At 44.4% G+C, this 15,129-nt stretch overlaps 1 protein-coding gene across 1 annotated transcript in view; it reads left to right on the top strand.

The window, feature by feature from the left end:
- LOC138795669 (probable cation-transporting ATPase 13A4) overlaps positions 1-15,129 on the top strand; it is a 204,539-nt gene that overhangs the window by 167,192 nt on the left and 22,218 nt on the right. Inside the window, exons 21-23 of the mRNA XM_069975054.1 lie at positions 4,249-4,328; positions 7,217-7,259; positions 14,742-14,851. Of these exons, the coding sequence (XP_069831155.1) occupies positions 4,249-4,328; positions 7,217-7,259; positions 14,742-14,851 (233 nt within the window). The remainder of the gene's footprint in view (positions 1-4,248; positions 4,329-7,216; positions 7,260-14,741; positions 14,852-15,129) is intronic.

The following is a 15,129-nucleotide window of genomic DNA, read 5'->3' as shown; positions in this document are numbered from 1 at the left end:
TTTTTAACCCCTTGTGGAAATGGAAAAAAATCAAGGCTAGACCAACATTTAGTGTAATTTTTGTAAAATTTTTACTCTAAATCATTAATCTTGTCATGTTTTTTCATTTTCACAAGGGTTTAAAAGATAAAAAAAAACATTTAATGTGTAGAGCAATTTCCCCTGAGTACGGAAATACCCCACATGTGGACATAAAGCGCCATGCGGGTGCAGGGTAAGCCTCCGAAGGGAAGAAGCGCCATTTGGTTTTTGAAGGCTGGATTTGGATGGAATGGATTTCGAGGGGCCATGTTGCATTCAAAAGGCCCCTGTGTTGCCAAGACAGTTGAAACCCCCCACAAGTGACCCCATTATGGAAACTGCACCCCTCAAGGAATGTAACAAGGGGTGTAGTGAGCATATGGACCCCACTGGTGACGGACACAAATGTGGAACAATGTGGCGTGAAAATGAAATATTACATTTTTTACACTATAATGTTGGTTTAGCCTTGAATATATCATTTTCACAAGGGGTTAAAAGAGGAGAAAAAAAACAAAATGTGTAGCGCAATTTCCCCCGAGTCTGTAAATACCCCACATGTGGACATAAAGCACCATGCGGGTGCAGGGCAAGCCTCCGAAGGGAAGGAGCACCATTTCGTTTTTGAAGGCTGGATTTGGATGGAATGGATTTTGAGGGGCCATGTTGCATTCAAAAGGCCTCTGTGTTGCCAAGACAGTTGAAACCCCCCACAAGTGATCCAATTATGGAAACTACACCCCTCAAGGAATGTAACAAGGGGTGTAGTGAGCACATGGACCCCACTGGTGACGGGCACAAATGTGGAACAATGTGGCGTGAAAATGAAATATTACATTTTTTACACTATAATGTTGGTTTAGCCTTGAATTTATCATTTTCACAAGCGGTTAAAAGAGAAAAAAACACACAATATGTGTAGAGCAATTTCCCCCGAGTCCGTAAATACCCCACATGTGGACATAAAGTGCCATGTTGGTGCAGGGCAAGCCTCCGAAGGGAAGGAGCGCCATTTGGATTTTGGAGGTTGGATTTGGCTAGAATGGATGATGAACGCCATGTCGCATTTACAGAGCCCTCGTGCTGCCAAAACACTGGAAACCCCCCACAAGTGACCCCATTCTGGAAACTGCAGCCCTCAGGGAATCTAAAAAGGGGTGCAGTGAGGATATGGACCCCTTGATGACGGGCACATTTGTGCCATGAAAGTGAAAAAATGAAATTTTTCCCTTTCACGTCACATTGTTCCACATTTGTGCCCGTCACCAGTGGGGTCCATATGCTCACTGCACCCCTTGTTAGATTCCTTGAGGGGTGTAGTTTCCAGAATGGAATCACTTGTGGGGGGTTTCCAGTGTCTTGGCAGCACGAGGGCTCTGTAAATGCGACATGGCCCTTGAAATCCTTTCCAGTGAAATTCAGCTTCCAAAAGCCAATTGGCGCTCCTTCCCTTTGGAGGCTCGTCCTGCGCCCCCTTTGCACTCTATCGCCACATGTGGGGTATTTCTGTACTCGGGAGAAACTGCGCTACACATTTTTTGTCTTTTTTTGCCTCTTATCCCTTTAAGAAAATGAAAAATTGAAGGCTAGTACAACGTTTTAGTGTAAGAAATAAATTTTTCTTTTTTCACGCCATATTGTTCGGAAAATCTGTGAAGCACCTGTGGGGTGCAGATGCTCACCGCACCCCTTGTTACATTCCTTGAGGGGTGTAGTTTTCTAAATGGTGTCCCTTTAGGGGTGTTTTTTAGGTTTTGACACCCCAGACTCTGCCAACCTGAAGTGGTACAGTCAAAAATGACCAAATATAACGGAGGCGTTGAAATTCACTAGGCGCTCCCTTATATCTGAGGCTTGTGGTTGCGTCAAATAGCGCAATAGGGTCACATATGGGGTATTTCTATAAACTGCAGAAATGGGGCAATAATTATTGGGGTGCATTTCTCTGGTAATAGGTTTATAATTATGAAAAATATTGGATTACAATAAAATCTCTGCACAGAAAATTAAAATTTTCAAATTCCTTACACACTTAGCTTTTATTTCTGTGACTCCCCTAAAGGGTTAAAACACTTTCTGGATGTGCTTTTGCAGAGTTTGGGGGGTGCAGTTTCTGAAATGGGGTGCTTTGTGGGGCTTTCTAACATACAGGCCCCTCAAATACACTTTAAACCTGAACAGGTCCCTAAAAATATCTGATTTTGAAATTTTACTGAAAATTTGGAAATTTGCTGCTAATGTTTTAAGCTTCCTATCGTCTAAAAAAAATGAAAGATAGTTTAATAAATGCTACATAAAGTAGACATGTTGCTAATGCTATTTAATATATAATTTATGTGGTATAACCACTTTCTGTATACGCAAAAAAGTTTCAAATTTGGAAAAATGCATTTTTTCACATTTTTTCACATTATTTGGGTTTTTTTCATAAAGATTTGTTATGAGTATCGACTCCAATTTACCAGAAATGTAAAGTACAATATGTCACGAGAAAACAATCTCAGAATCAGCCGGATAGGTAAAAGCATCCCGAAGTTATTAATGACTAAAGTGACACTGGTCATATTCATAAAATTTGTCTCTGTCATTAAGGCCATTTCAGGCTCTGTCCTTAAGGGGTTAAGAACTGCTACATGTTTACTAACCCGCTGATTTGTTATCAAACATATTAACTACTACAAACTTTGCAAGTACTGCTTACCAAGCGGACATTACTATACAAGAGCCTGCAGTTATCTACATCTAAGATTTATTGCTGTCGTATTGCTGTCTCTTAGCTTGCTGCCTGCTACTTCTACTTGTAGCTCTAAAACGTGCGGCTGCCCGACACTAAGCTGCCTGTGACCGATCATCTATTTACACAAGAGATCGGCGTCTCTTTTTACCCAAGAGATCGGCATCTCCGTCTGTATGGATACACAGCTACTAATCACAGCCTATTGATCTACATACATAATCCGACAATTGATTGCGACATTCATACAATTTTATCTTTATCTACCATCATTATATATATTTATATATCTATTTTTTCACTTTTGATCTTCATTTTTTCATTTTTATTTGTTATCATTTTTAATTTTTTAATTTTTAATTTTTATTTTTATATTTTTGATTTTTTTTTCTTTTGGTATATTATTTTATGATTGAACTCATTTCATGATTGGACTAATTTATTACACCGTCATTATGATTGATATTCCACTTGTGTTTTAATCTCCTGTATGTATGATGTATAACATTATTATCATTGATAATCTCCCATATGCATGATTTTTATCTATTTGATCTATTACAATAAATTCTAACTCTAATTCCCCCTATTGCCCTCTCTCTGTCTCTAAAAGGCTAAATCTACTGCTACTCATATTGTCTCTCTTGAGGACCTGACCTTTTGTTCTTTGTCTGTATCCATCTCTCCCAGGGTATAGGAGTCCCTTCCAGGTTAACCTTGTTAGGCATCCAAGTTGCAGTTGATCTCACACTTATCCTTTGTTCTTCAGCTGTCAAACAAATTTGCTTATTTAGGTCAATTGTCAGGCACGGGCACCACTATCAAAGCTCATGCACTCTATGATCAACCCGGTAAAGGGGTCTTCAGTACAACCAATTAATACACAGTTGTCATTTTTCCCCAGCAAATGCCATGGAAGAAAAACAAACAACCAATTAGTCATCAAATGGGCTTTGGATATTGTTTTAAATATTCTGGTTATTGCTTTGGTACCATGGGTAGTACATTATAAGAGGGCAGGGGGTACAATATGGTTGGACATTTTTGTATGTAACAATTTAAAATTCATCAGTTTTCAGGTGAAAGCAGTGATAAATTACCGAAAAGTTTATAGTAAATTGGCATAGCTTTTTTTTTTTTTTTTTTTATCCAAGCCTGACCCATTAAGATAAAAAAATGCTTGCAAATTACCTTAGGTAGAGAAATAAAGTGGACACATACTATGGCATGAAATGTGTCAATATTTAGCCCCTATAACCCATTGTAAAAATAAATCTGACTGTAAAAGAAATTCTGATTTAATAGTTTTTTTAATTAAAACTTTTTTTATAATAAATATTTTCTGGTTCAATAGTTTGTTGTATATAATTTTTTTTATATACATATATATAATGTAAAAGAAATTCTATACTACCAATATTTGTTAGTTTACACAATGAGTCATTGCCTAATGCTTAATTGTTTTTAAATACTGTACTTCTCCTTTATTGTAGCTTCTGGTCAACGGAGCCATCTTCGCTAGAATGTCACCAGGACAAAAATCCAGCCTGATCGAGGAATTTCAAAAACTTGAGTATGTTATAGTTTTAAAAATAACTATATGGCTATGTTCACACTACATAATTTTTATGTAAAGAACAGACGCTGATTGCAATGGAATCAGCGTCTGTTCTTTACTGTAGGGGTGGCATTTCATTGAATTCAATGCAATGTCACCCGCTGTGTTTACACAGCATTATGTTAATGCCCATTCTTTAGAACAGCATTAAAATAATGTACCTGCCTATTATTTCCGGATGCTGTTTCACAGAAAAAAATGCTGTTCACACAATGTATTGTGTGGCGGCGGTGGCCACACTTTACATTGAAGTAAATGGCTAATTTATGGGCACACCCGACAGTGCCCACAAATCAATAGTAAAAAAAAGAACGTTCCTGCAGCCGATACAGAGGTTAAATATGAATAGAGCAATGTCCCATTGTGTTCAATGGGATTTCCGCTTTGTTGTTCACACAGCAGAATTTTCTGCCACACATTGAGGAATTTGCTCTGAGAAGTTCCTGTGGATTCCGTTGCTCACCCCATGCACTCCGGTCTGCATTTCCACTCATCCAATAGACTCCATATGGACAGGCAGATGCCTTTGGGGGGACAGCGGAATCTGTCTGACCTTAGAATGGGGTCTATGGGACAAGTGGAGATGAGAGAGGGAACTTCTCCGTGCGGATTCCTCAATGTAAACGCACCCTATAAATTGACATGTCAATTCTTTGGACAGATTCTACTAGAGGAATCATATATATACAGAGAGTAGAGCTGCAGTGTGAAGCATATAAAAATAGAGCATCAGCCTAAGGACCAAATAAAGAAGGAGGTGGATTTTAGGCTTTCTTAGACAGAGTAATTACAAGTGATGAGCGAACATGCTCGTAAATGTTCGTATGAACATGACGCTATTTGTTTAATCATTTTCAAACATATTCAAACTTGCAAACGTACGCAACTGCGTAAACTACGCTTTGTGCCTGATCTCTACACATGTGCGTAACTCTAGACCAAAGCGTATGCAATCTGTACACAACTATGTTCGTAAAAGAATGCAAATGAAATGCGTACGCAAATGTGTAATTTACACTTTGCACCTGATAATCTGTACGCATATGCATAGGACGAAACGTACGCTTCTACCGTATGTTCGTTATTTGTTCGTGAACATGAACCGATCATAATCATTTTTTTTTATGTTCATGTTCGGGATCCGAACCTAACATCAGGATGTTCACTCATCACTAGTAACTACTAACTACTAACGGCTAATTAAGCACTTCAATGCAGCTGTCAAACCTGACAGCTGCATTGAAAGAGCTTCAGACCTCACATCCCTGGTGTCTAGTGTGACGGATCTCCCCCCGCCATGCGATCGCGGGGGGGAGATCCGTTCTTCTCCCTGTGCCGGGCCTCAGCGTCGCAATGACGCTGATCCCGTCTCGGCAATACATTGCACTGGCCTGCAGCAGACCAAAGCAATCTATGACCGATGTAATTGATCTTTGATGTGTATATACACAGCATTGATCTCTATGAGAGATCAGTGCTGTGTATATACAAGTCCCCCAGGGTGACTTCTAGTTTATGTAAAAAAAAAAAAAGTGTTTTTATTAATAAAAAATCCCCTCCTCTAATAAAAGTCCAAATCACCCGTCCAAATCACCCCCCTTTTCCCAATTTATAAATATAAATTAATAAACAAACAAATAAATAAACATATTTGGTATCGCCGCGCACGGAATCGCCTGAACTTTAAAATGATCACATTCCTGATCTTGCACGGTAAACGGCGTCAGCGCAAAAAAATTCCAAAGTGAAAAATTGAGCATTTTTTGTTGCATCAAATCCAGAAAAAATGTAATAAAAAGTTATCAAAAAGTCATATATGCGCAATCAAGGTACTGATAGAAATAACACATCATGGCGCAAAAAATGACACCTCATGCAGCCCCATAGACCAAAGGATAAAAGCGCTATAAGAAGCGCTATAAGAACATATATTTGTTAACAATGGTTTGAATTTTTTTAAAGCCATTACGTAATATAAAAGTTATATATGTTACATATCGTTGTAATCGTAACAACTTGAGGAACATGCATAACAAGTCAGTTTTACCAAAGGGCGAACGGCGTAAATGCAAAACTCCCCAAAATCAAAACAAATTAGTTTTTTTTTTTTTTTTCAATTTGACAGCGCAAATGATTTTTTTCCGGTTTCGAAGCATATTTTATGGAAAAGTAATGCCTGTCATTGCAAAGTACAATTGGTTTTGCAAAAAAATAAGTGCTCATATAAGTTTATAGGTGAAAAAATGCAAGCGCTATGGACTTTTAAACATAAAATGGAAAAAGCAAAAGCGCAAAAACGAAAATTGGCTTTGACCTTAAAGGGAACCTGTCACCCCCCGTGCCGGGGTGACAGGCTCTCGACCCCCCGTTAGAGCCCCCTATACTCACCTAATCCCGCCGTGTCCCGCTTCTGGATCCGGTCGGGTGACTGAGATCTCAGCTGCTGCAGCCCGGCGCGCGCGCTGAGAGCTGAGTCCAACACCCATAGAGAATGACAGGAGAGTCCAGCGCTCCGTCATTCTCTATGAGCGTTGGACTCATCTCTCAGCGAGCGTCGGGCTGCAGCGGCTGAGATCTCCATCACCCGACCACCTCCAGAAGCGGGACACGGCGGGATTAGGTGAGTATAGGGGGCTCTAACGGGGGGTCGGGAGCCTGTCACCCCGGCACGGGGGGTGACAGGTTCCCTTTAAGGGGTTAAACAAAATAAACAAGGACATGATGTAGACTGAATTATTATGCCTTGGGCTGAACACTCAGTTCAATATTGATAATTTTCACTTGTGATTTAGTAGTCTTGTAAGTGATGGGAAACACTAATTTTCTTATTTTGCTTTCAAAAGTTACTATGTCTGCATGTGCGGTGATGGAGCCAATGATTGTGGAGTAAGTAACATATGTATTGTTCTCAAGTGTAGTTTTATAAAATTTAGAAAATGAGCAAAATATTTATGTTGTGGGTGAAATCAGAGAGAGGGACAACTTTCTTTTTTTTTTTTTTTTTTTTTATAAATTGTCTCTTTGTTAAAGTTTTCAGTATAAACAAAACAAAACAAAAGTACAGAAAAGAAAGGCAGCAAGAATATGCATAATAACAATCAACAGACTGTCATAAGACAAAAGTACAATTGACCACTTAGAGGAAGGAGGCAATGTGGGTGATATACATATGAATCGGGCTGCAGGTGAGCAGGGATCAAACATAACAAAGAAGAAGGCGAGTAAGGGTCCACAGCCCGAGGAGGGCCCGATCAACGATGTAAACGAGCGGCGATCTGCTAGATCGACGCCTGTATACTGGGCCTATTCCACGGCCCGATCGTTGAGCGAGGGCTGCAAGGACATCGTTACCGATGCCCTTGCAGCAGCATACATTACCTGTCCAGGCTTCTTCTCCGCGCTGTCTTCTTCCCCGGGTCCCCCACGCTCTATTTTCAGAGTGGCCAGTCAGCTGACAGGCCACAGTCAGCCAATCACAGGCCGCGGAGGTCTCGGCCTGTGATTCGGCCTGTGATACATATGAATCGGGCTGCAGGTGAGCAGGGATCAAACATAACAAAGAAGAAGGCGAGTAAGGGTCCACAGCCCGAGGAGGGCCCGATCAACGATGTAAACGAGCGGCGATCTGCTAGATCGACGCCTGTATACTGGGCCTATTCCACGGCCCGATCGTTGAGCGAGGGCTGCAAGGACATCGTTACCGATGCCCTTGCAGCAGCATACATTACCTGTCCAGGCTTCTTCTCCGCGCTGTCTTCTTCCCCGGGTCCCCCACGCTCTATTTTCAGAGTGGCCAGTCAGCTGACAGGCCACAGTCAGCCAATCACAGGCCGCGGAGGTCTCGGCCTGTGATTGGCTGAGCGCTCCATCAGCTGACCGGCCATTCTGAAGATAGAGCGTGCGGGACCCGGGGATGAAGACAGCGCGGAGAAATGTAATGTAATGTATGCTGCTGCTCGCCAAATTGTCGGTCGCCCGCCGCGCACCGCTATTCAACCATAGCGATGCGCGATGGGGGAACGATGATTTTAGGTCTGGCCCTAAATAAACAATCAGCCGATGACACAATCATTGGCTGATCGTTCTCTCTATTTCACCGAACGATAATCGGCCGAATCGGGCCAAATGGGGCCGATCCGGCCGATTATCGTTACTGTGGAATAGGGCCCTAAGAGTCTTAGCTCGAAAATCTCTTCTCAGTACCAGGGAGAATTAACATAATAAGAGAACGTATGTTGCAGACAGGGTCCGGGAAGGTAAAATTATATATTAGCAGCATAAGCTCTCCTCTATTGTCAAAAATGAGAGGAGAAAGGGAAAGAGAAAGTGTAAGAGAGAGCGATGAAAGAGAGATGGAGAGGAGGTATAAGAGGAAAAAGGAAAGCAGGGGAATGGGGAGAGAAGGTTTATCTCGGTCGCCTGTCCCAGAACGTATCCCAAGGCTCCCAGACCGAATTAAGTTTTTCAATTGTATTGTTCAAAGTTGCCGAGAGTGACTCCATGCTGTGGACGTCCCTGGCACGAATCTAGCGAAGATGGGGGGGGAGCTACTCTTCCAGGGAAGAGAGATGAGGCATTTAGCAGCCGTGAGGATGTGAAGGAGCATTTTGGCAGTGCGAATGCCGATGGACTTGGGGGGGGACATTAGAGAGAAAGTGTAGAGGGGTCATATGGAGTTGTGAATCTAAAACCTCCCTTATGGTATTTCGGACCATCGCCCAGTAGGTAGCGATCAAAGGGGCAGTCCCAGAATATGTGGAAGAGCAAGCCGGGAGCAGACTGGCATCTCCAGCAGGTATTGGGGTAGGCAGGGTTGAATTTGTGGAGGAGGGAAGGAGTATTTGTATTGCGTTTCTTTATATTGGGTACATAAAGAGGATTTGGCTGCCTTATTCCATATTATCTGCCATGTGGGGCATGAGATCGTGATAGCCATGTCCTGGGGGGTCCGCTGGAAAGAGCAGGCGGTAAATATCTGAAATTAGTCTTGTAGAGGGCGCACCACTTAGACAACAAAGTTCAAACGGGTTAGAGCGGGGACAGGTCAACGAGCCCAACCAGGAACGGAAGAGGTCACGGAACTGTAAGTAAGAGAAGAAAGGCCGTATTTATCACAGAGGGCAGAGAAATCCGGAAAGGTCCTGGTGGCTAGATTGACCAGATCATAAAACCTGAACAGTCCCGCCGCAGACTAGGGCTGGGCCATAGATGAAGTTATGCTAACCGGAAAGTTGGGTGTGTAAAGGAAAGGTTCCAGAGGTGAAGAGGAAGCTGAAAGGCCATATTTAGTACGACACTGGGACCATATGGCTCCTATAAAAGCCATTGGGGCCAAGAGTGCGAAGTCAGGCAGGGCACACTTAGATGCCCAAAGGAGGGCACAGGGGTGAATAGGGGCTATCCAAAGCTTTTCAATCTCCACAGATTTCTTAAAGGAGAGGAGGGATACACAGGAGGGTATTGTACGTAGGTGTGCCGCCAGATAGTATCTAGAAATATCTGGGAATGCCAGCCCACCCCTATGAAGAGACGAGGTGAGAACGGAGAGGGGTATCCTGTGGCGTCCCTGTCTCCAAAGAAATTTGAGAAAGAGAGCCTGAATAGCCCAGAGGGTGGGCCGAGGGACAGCTACGGGGAGGGTTTTGAAGAGGTAAAGTAATTTAGGGAGAGTTGCCATTTTTATCGTGTTAATACGGCCTATGAGGGAGATAGGGAGGTGAGTCCATGAGTTTAGTAATTTAGAGACCTCAGCGATTAATGGAGAAAAGTTAGCCTGATAGAGATGGAAATAAGAGGAGGTGAGTTTGACTCCCATGGATATAAGGGAGGAGGATTGCCACGTGTATGCATAAGAGTTTTGTAGGGAGGTCAGAAGGGGACCAGGGAGGTTTATAGGGAGAGCGTCTGTCTTGGAAGTGTTTATTTTATAACCGGACAATTTGACAAACGATAAAATAAGGTCCTGTAGGGGGAGTAACGGTTGAGTAATAGTGAGAAGGACATCGTCCACATAAAGGGCAATTTTAAACTCCCTGTCGTGCAGGCGTACACCGTGGATGTTCGGATGGGCCCGAATAGCAGCCTCCAGGGGCTCAATCCATAGGGCAAAAATTAAGGGGGACAACGGACATCCCTGGCGCGTGCCGTAACGCACAGGGAAAGAAGAGGAGGTGGCGTGGGGAAGCCTAACTGCAGACATTGGCGTAGAATACAGCTCAAGAAGGGCGGTGATAAATTCTCCCCGGAAGCCCAGGTGTTCCAAGGTGGTGAATAGAAAAGGCCATAAAAGGCGGTCAAACACCTTTTCGGCGTGAAGGCTCAGGAGGAGCATGGAGGAGTGTTGTTTATGGACCACATCAATCAAGTCCGGCGGGTGTTATCTCCTGCTTGGCGGAATGGAACAAAACCAACCTGGTCGTGATGTATCAGCTGGGGTAGCCAAGCATTAAGGCGATTGGCCAGCGATTTAGCAAAGATTTTCAGGTCGGAATTGAGAAGAGTGATGGGTCACATACCGAACCGTCTTTCCCCGGGTTGGGAATCACCAAAATGTGTGAATACAGCATGGCTGTTCGGGATGGGATCCCCTTGGAGGAAAGAGGCAAACGGTTTCAGGAGATGAGGGTTAAGGACATCTGCAAACGTCTTGTAATATAAATATGGGAACCCATCTGCGCCAGGGGACTTACCTTTTTTTAGGGCTTTAATTTCCTCCTCCAGCTCCTCCAAAGTGATAGGGGCGTTTAAGTGGTCCAGGGCCTCCGGAGGGAGTTTAGGGAGGGGAAGGGTAGAAAGGAAAGAGGAGATGAGAGATTGACGGGCTACAGGATCGTTGGGTAAAGATGAGGACAAGGAGTAAAGAGAAGTGTAATAGTCACAAAACATATTCGCTATCCCTTCTGGATCGTACAGAGGGACTCCATCTGGGGAGTCATCTGAGCCTGAAGGTCCCGCAGTTTGCAAGAAGGGTGTGAGCTTTTCTCGACCTGCACCATGGCTAGGTCTTTAAGCTTTGCCCATACTTCCACAATTTTACACAATGTGGGGACTGTGATGCTGAAGCATTCAGGATTCCAGGGCGGTGAGGCAGATCCTCGAGTGCGATATTTTTTCTAGTCTATTCTTTTTAAGGTGGGACGCTAGTGATATGCAGTGGCCATGCATCATGGCCTTATGGGCCTCCCAAAGCGAGACGATAGAGGAGACCAAGGGAACATTAAGGGAGAAGTAGAGGGACAAATGTTGTTTCAGGACGTCCCTGTGCTCCGCAACCTTAAGAAGCCTTTCATTAAGCTGCCAATGGCATCTATGAGATGTGCAGTGGGAGAGGGCCAGCTCCAAGAGCAAAGGTGCGTGGTCCGACCACGTGATGGGTTCAATGTGAGCGGATGTAAGGGTGCGCAAGGATAGTACATTACCAAAGACATGGTCCAGCCTGGTGTGCGTCTGGTGAGGGTGAGAGTAGAAAGTATATTGGCGGGCAGAAGGGTTGTGCATACACCAAAGATCAAAGAGCTGGAAGGTGCGGACTATCTGAAGGAAGCTTCGGGACTGTTGGGAGAGCCGAGGAGGGAGAGTTGGGGAGAAAAGAGCATATCTGTCTCCAGAGGGAGATAACACAAGGTTAAAATCACCACCTACAATCAGGGTAGAATCTCGGAAAGGCTCAAGAAGTTTGCACACCTTGCGCAGAAAGGCAATTTGCTTAACATTGGAGGCATAAAGATTGCAGAGAGTAAGGTTAACCCCTGAAAAGGAACCGTGCAGGATAACATAATGACCTTGGGGGTCAAGAAGGTCTTTAGTAATTTGGAAGGGACAGGAGCTCCCCAGCAAGACAGCCACACTCGCTCTCTTTGTGGAAGAATACGTGTGGCACGCACAGGGGTACCAGGGCTTGGCAAAATTAAAAGAGGAGTGGGCATCAAAGTGTGTCTCCTGTAAAAAGACAATTTCAGCTTTGAGATGTCTCATTTTTTTCATTGGAGAGCAAGTCCAGCCAGGGAGTTCAGTCCCTTAACATTATGGGTAACCAACCTAACCATTATCAAGGTGATAGGGAGGTAGGGTTGAGCAGCTGGGGAGGGGGCTCAGGTGTGAAGGGGATAGGCGCAGTCGGGTCCTTGCATGCCATAATGCCCTCCCATCACTAGTGAAGCTGGAGGGGAGGTGGGGGACAGGGTCCGAGATAGAGGTGGAGGAGTTAAGGGAAAAAGAAGGAAAGAAAGAGAAAGGAAAGGACACTGGAGACAAAAAAACATTGAAAAAGTCAGAGTAACCATATGCCTTAGGAGGCGGGGGATATCGGACCATAACTTGGCGCTGTAGGTGTAAGCCACCAATGTAGGTAACCCATAGTTAAGGCAAACAGTAAGGTCTGCTTGTATTTAGCGGGGAAGGACAGGGACAAGGGAGACCAGAGGAGGAGGTTAAACAGTAAAACACCAGTAGCGGTAATGTAGGTTAACAAACAATACAGAACATGCAATGAAATGCAAGGAATAAACAACCAAACCCAAAACTGCATACAATGGCCCCTCTGCCAAGGAGTAACCCAAAAAGAGTCACATCTCATTGATCACCAGAGTTCTTGCTGAACCATTCAGGCAGGATCCAGATGGGCAGGAACCGAGGTGCGGTCTCTTTTCCCCTTATGTTGGGCCGGTGTCCAGACGCATAGCAATGGGGGAGGTGGGGTCAGTTGATCCCCGTCTGAAAGCACCGGAGGGCTGATCTGGAAGACATCACAGAATTTAGGGAGGTCCTCAGGGGAGTAAAAGGTTGCAGAGCGTCCCTCTTTCCTAGCCGTTAGAGAGAAGGGGACACCCCAGCGATAGGTGATCCCCTCATTTCTCAAGGTGTCCAGTACAGGGCAGAGCAATTTCCGCTGGAGGAGAGTAATACGGGAAAGGTTAGGAAATAGTTGGACCTCAGTTCCCTCAAAGGTGATGGAGCGTAGGAGCCGGGCTTTACGTATAATGTCCTCTTTGGTTGCAAAATCCGTCACGAAACAGATGATGTCCCTAGGGGTGGAGGAGCTACCTCTAGGGCGCAAAGCTCTGTGGGCCCGATTCAATTTATTGGGAGACCCTTAGAGGTATTACGTAAGTCAGATGTCAGGTATCTGGTGTGTTCATGGTCAGTTTCAAGTATTTACACCCGATCAGCTATCGCTTTTATATCATTCCTCACTGCGACAATTTCTGCCCTGCAAGCTGAGCGGACCTCAGAGATTAGTGACTGAAAGTCCTGTTTGGTAGGAAGATTCTTCAAATATTGCGCCCATGGCGCTGCATTATCAGGAAGGGGGTAACAGATCTCTTCCATAGAAAATTGAGAGGAGGGGGAGGACCATGCTCCACCTGGGGTCTGTAAGATGGCAGGGGTCAGAGCAAAGTCCGCATCGTGCAGGTGCGGTGAGGCAGGAGTAGTGAGCCGAGTCTCTGCATGCTGGTGTGCAGGCACATGTTGTAAGGCTGCTCTCTCCTTAGATGCCTGCCTGCATGTAAAGGGCCTCTGCCCTAATGGCGGCAGCCGGGCATCATGGCCGGAGCACGTGGGGCCAGGGGAGAAGGATGGGGTGGACTCACCACTCTAAGAAGGGGGGCCGCACTGAGCCCCGTGGATGGCAGAGGATGCAGGGGCGACATGATCCTGGGCGCCCGCTGCAGGAGGGAGGTTGCGCTGTAAGGCAGAGGCATCCGCTCCCGCCCGGGATGTTGTAGCAGGGGGGTCCGGCGCCATCTTGGATCGCGACGTGGCGGGCTGGGACTCTGGGACCAAGTATTTATGGAGGGTCGGCTGCGAGGGTCTGCTAGTCTTGGATGCGGGGAGGGTCTTAGGCGGCCTCTGGTGTCTCCTATTTCCCATAGGAGAGCGGGGTGCAGGGTGTCACAGGTCTGTGGAAGCTCGGCGGCCCGGTAGCTCGGGGGACAACTTTCAAATTGACCACTCTACGGAAACCAGCCTAATAAGAGCTAATATGACAGGCTGTAAAATTATACAAACAGCTTATCCCAAAACTTATAAATAAAAATACAACTGCAAATTATAGATACTGTAGATAGATAGGAAACCCACTCACCTCTTAAATCTCTTGCTGATCAAGTGCAGAGGATCCATTAGTCCTCTGCTGGTCTAAGTTCACAGGTTGCCAGCTATGATGATGGCATGGCTACACATGACCACTACAGTCAATCAGCAGCCTCAGTGTTTGTGTCTTACAGGTGATTATCGGGATTGAAAAGGTGTGTTTTATTTGTTTTCTTATTTTACATCTGACTAAAAGGTAGAAAAAAAATCTACATTGACCAATGAAAAGGAAAGCCACAAGTCTTTAATAGAAGTTGTCTGATTCTTTCTTCCCAGGCGCTAAAAGTAGCCCATGCTGGTATCTCTCTTTCTGAGCAAGAAGCATCTGTTGCCTCTCCATTCACATCACATACTCCTAACATAGGATGCATCCCACAGCTGATCAAGTAGGTCAAGTAGTCTGTGCCTCATATTTTTATATTTTAAGATATATATATATATATATATATATATATATGTATATGTATATATATAGTAAAAAGCAAAGGACAGCATCTCTTCACCAAGGTGCTACTACTTTATTGTGCCATCTTGCATAGAAAAAGTGCAATGTTTCAGCTCTATAATACAAGCCTTTGTCAAGCATAAAACAAAGTGATACAAGTCACCATTTTATAATACAAGTGTCCAATCATCACATGATATCAATTAAAAACAACCAATC

This window comes from Dendropsophus ebraccatus, chromosome 6, assembly GCF_027789765.1.
Source record: "Dendropsophus ebraccatus isolate aDenEbr1 chromosome 6, aDenEbr1.pat, whole genome shotgun sequence".
Classification (NCBI taxonomy): Eukaryota; Metazoa; Chordata; class Amphibia; order Anura; family Hylidae; genus Dendropsophus; species Dendropsophus ebraccatus.
This window is presented reverse-complemented; position numbering and strand designations above follow the sequence as displayed.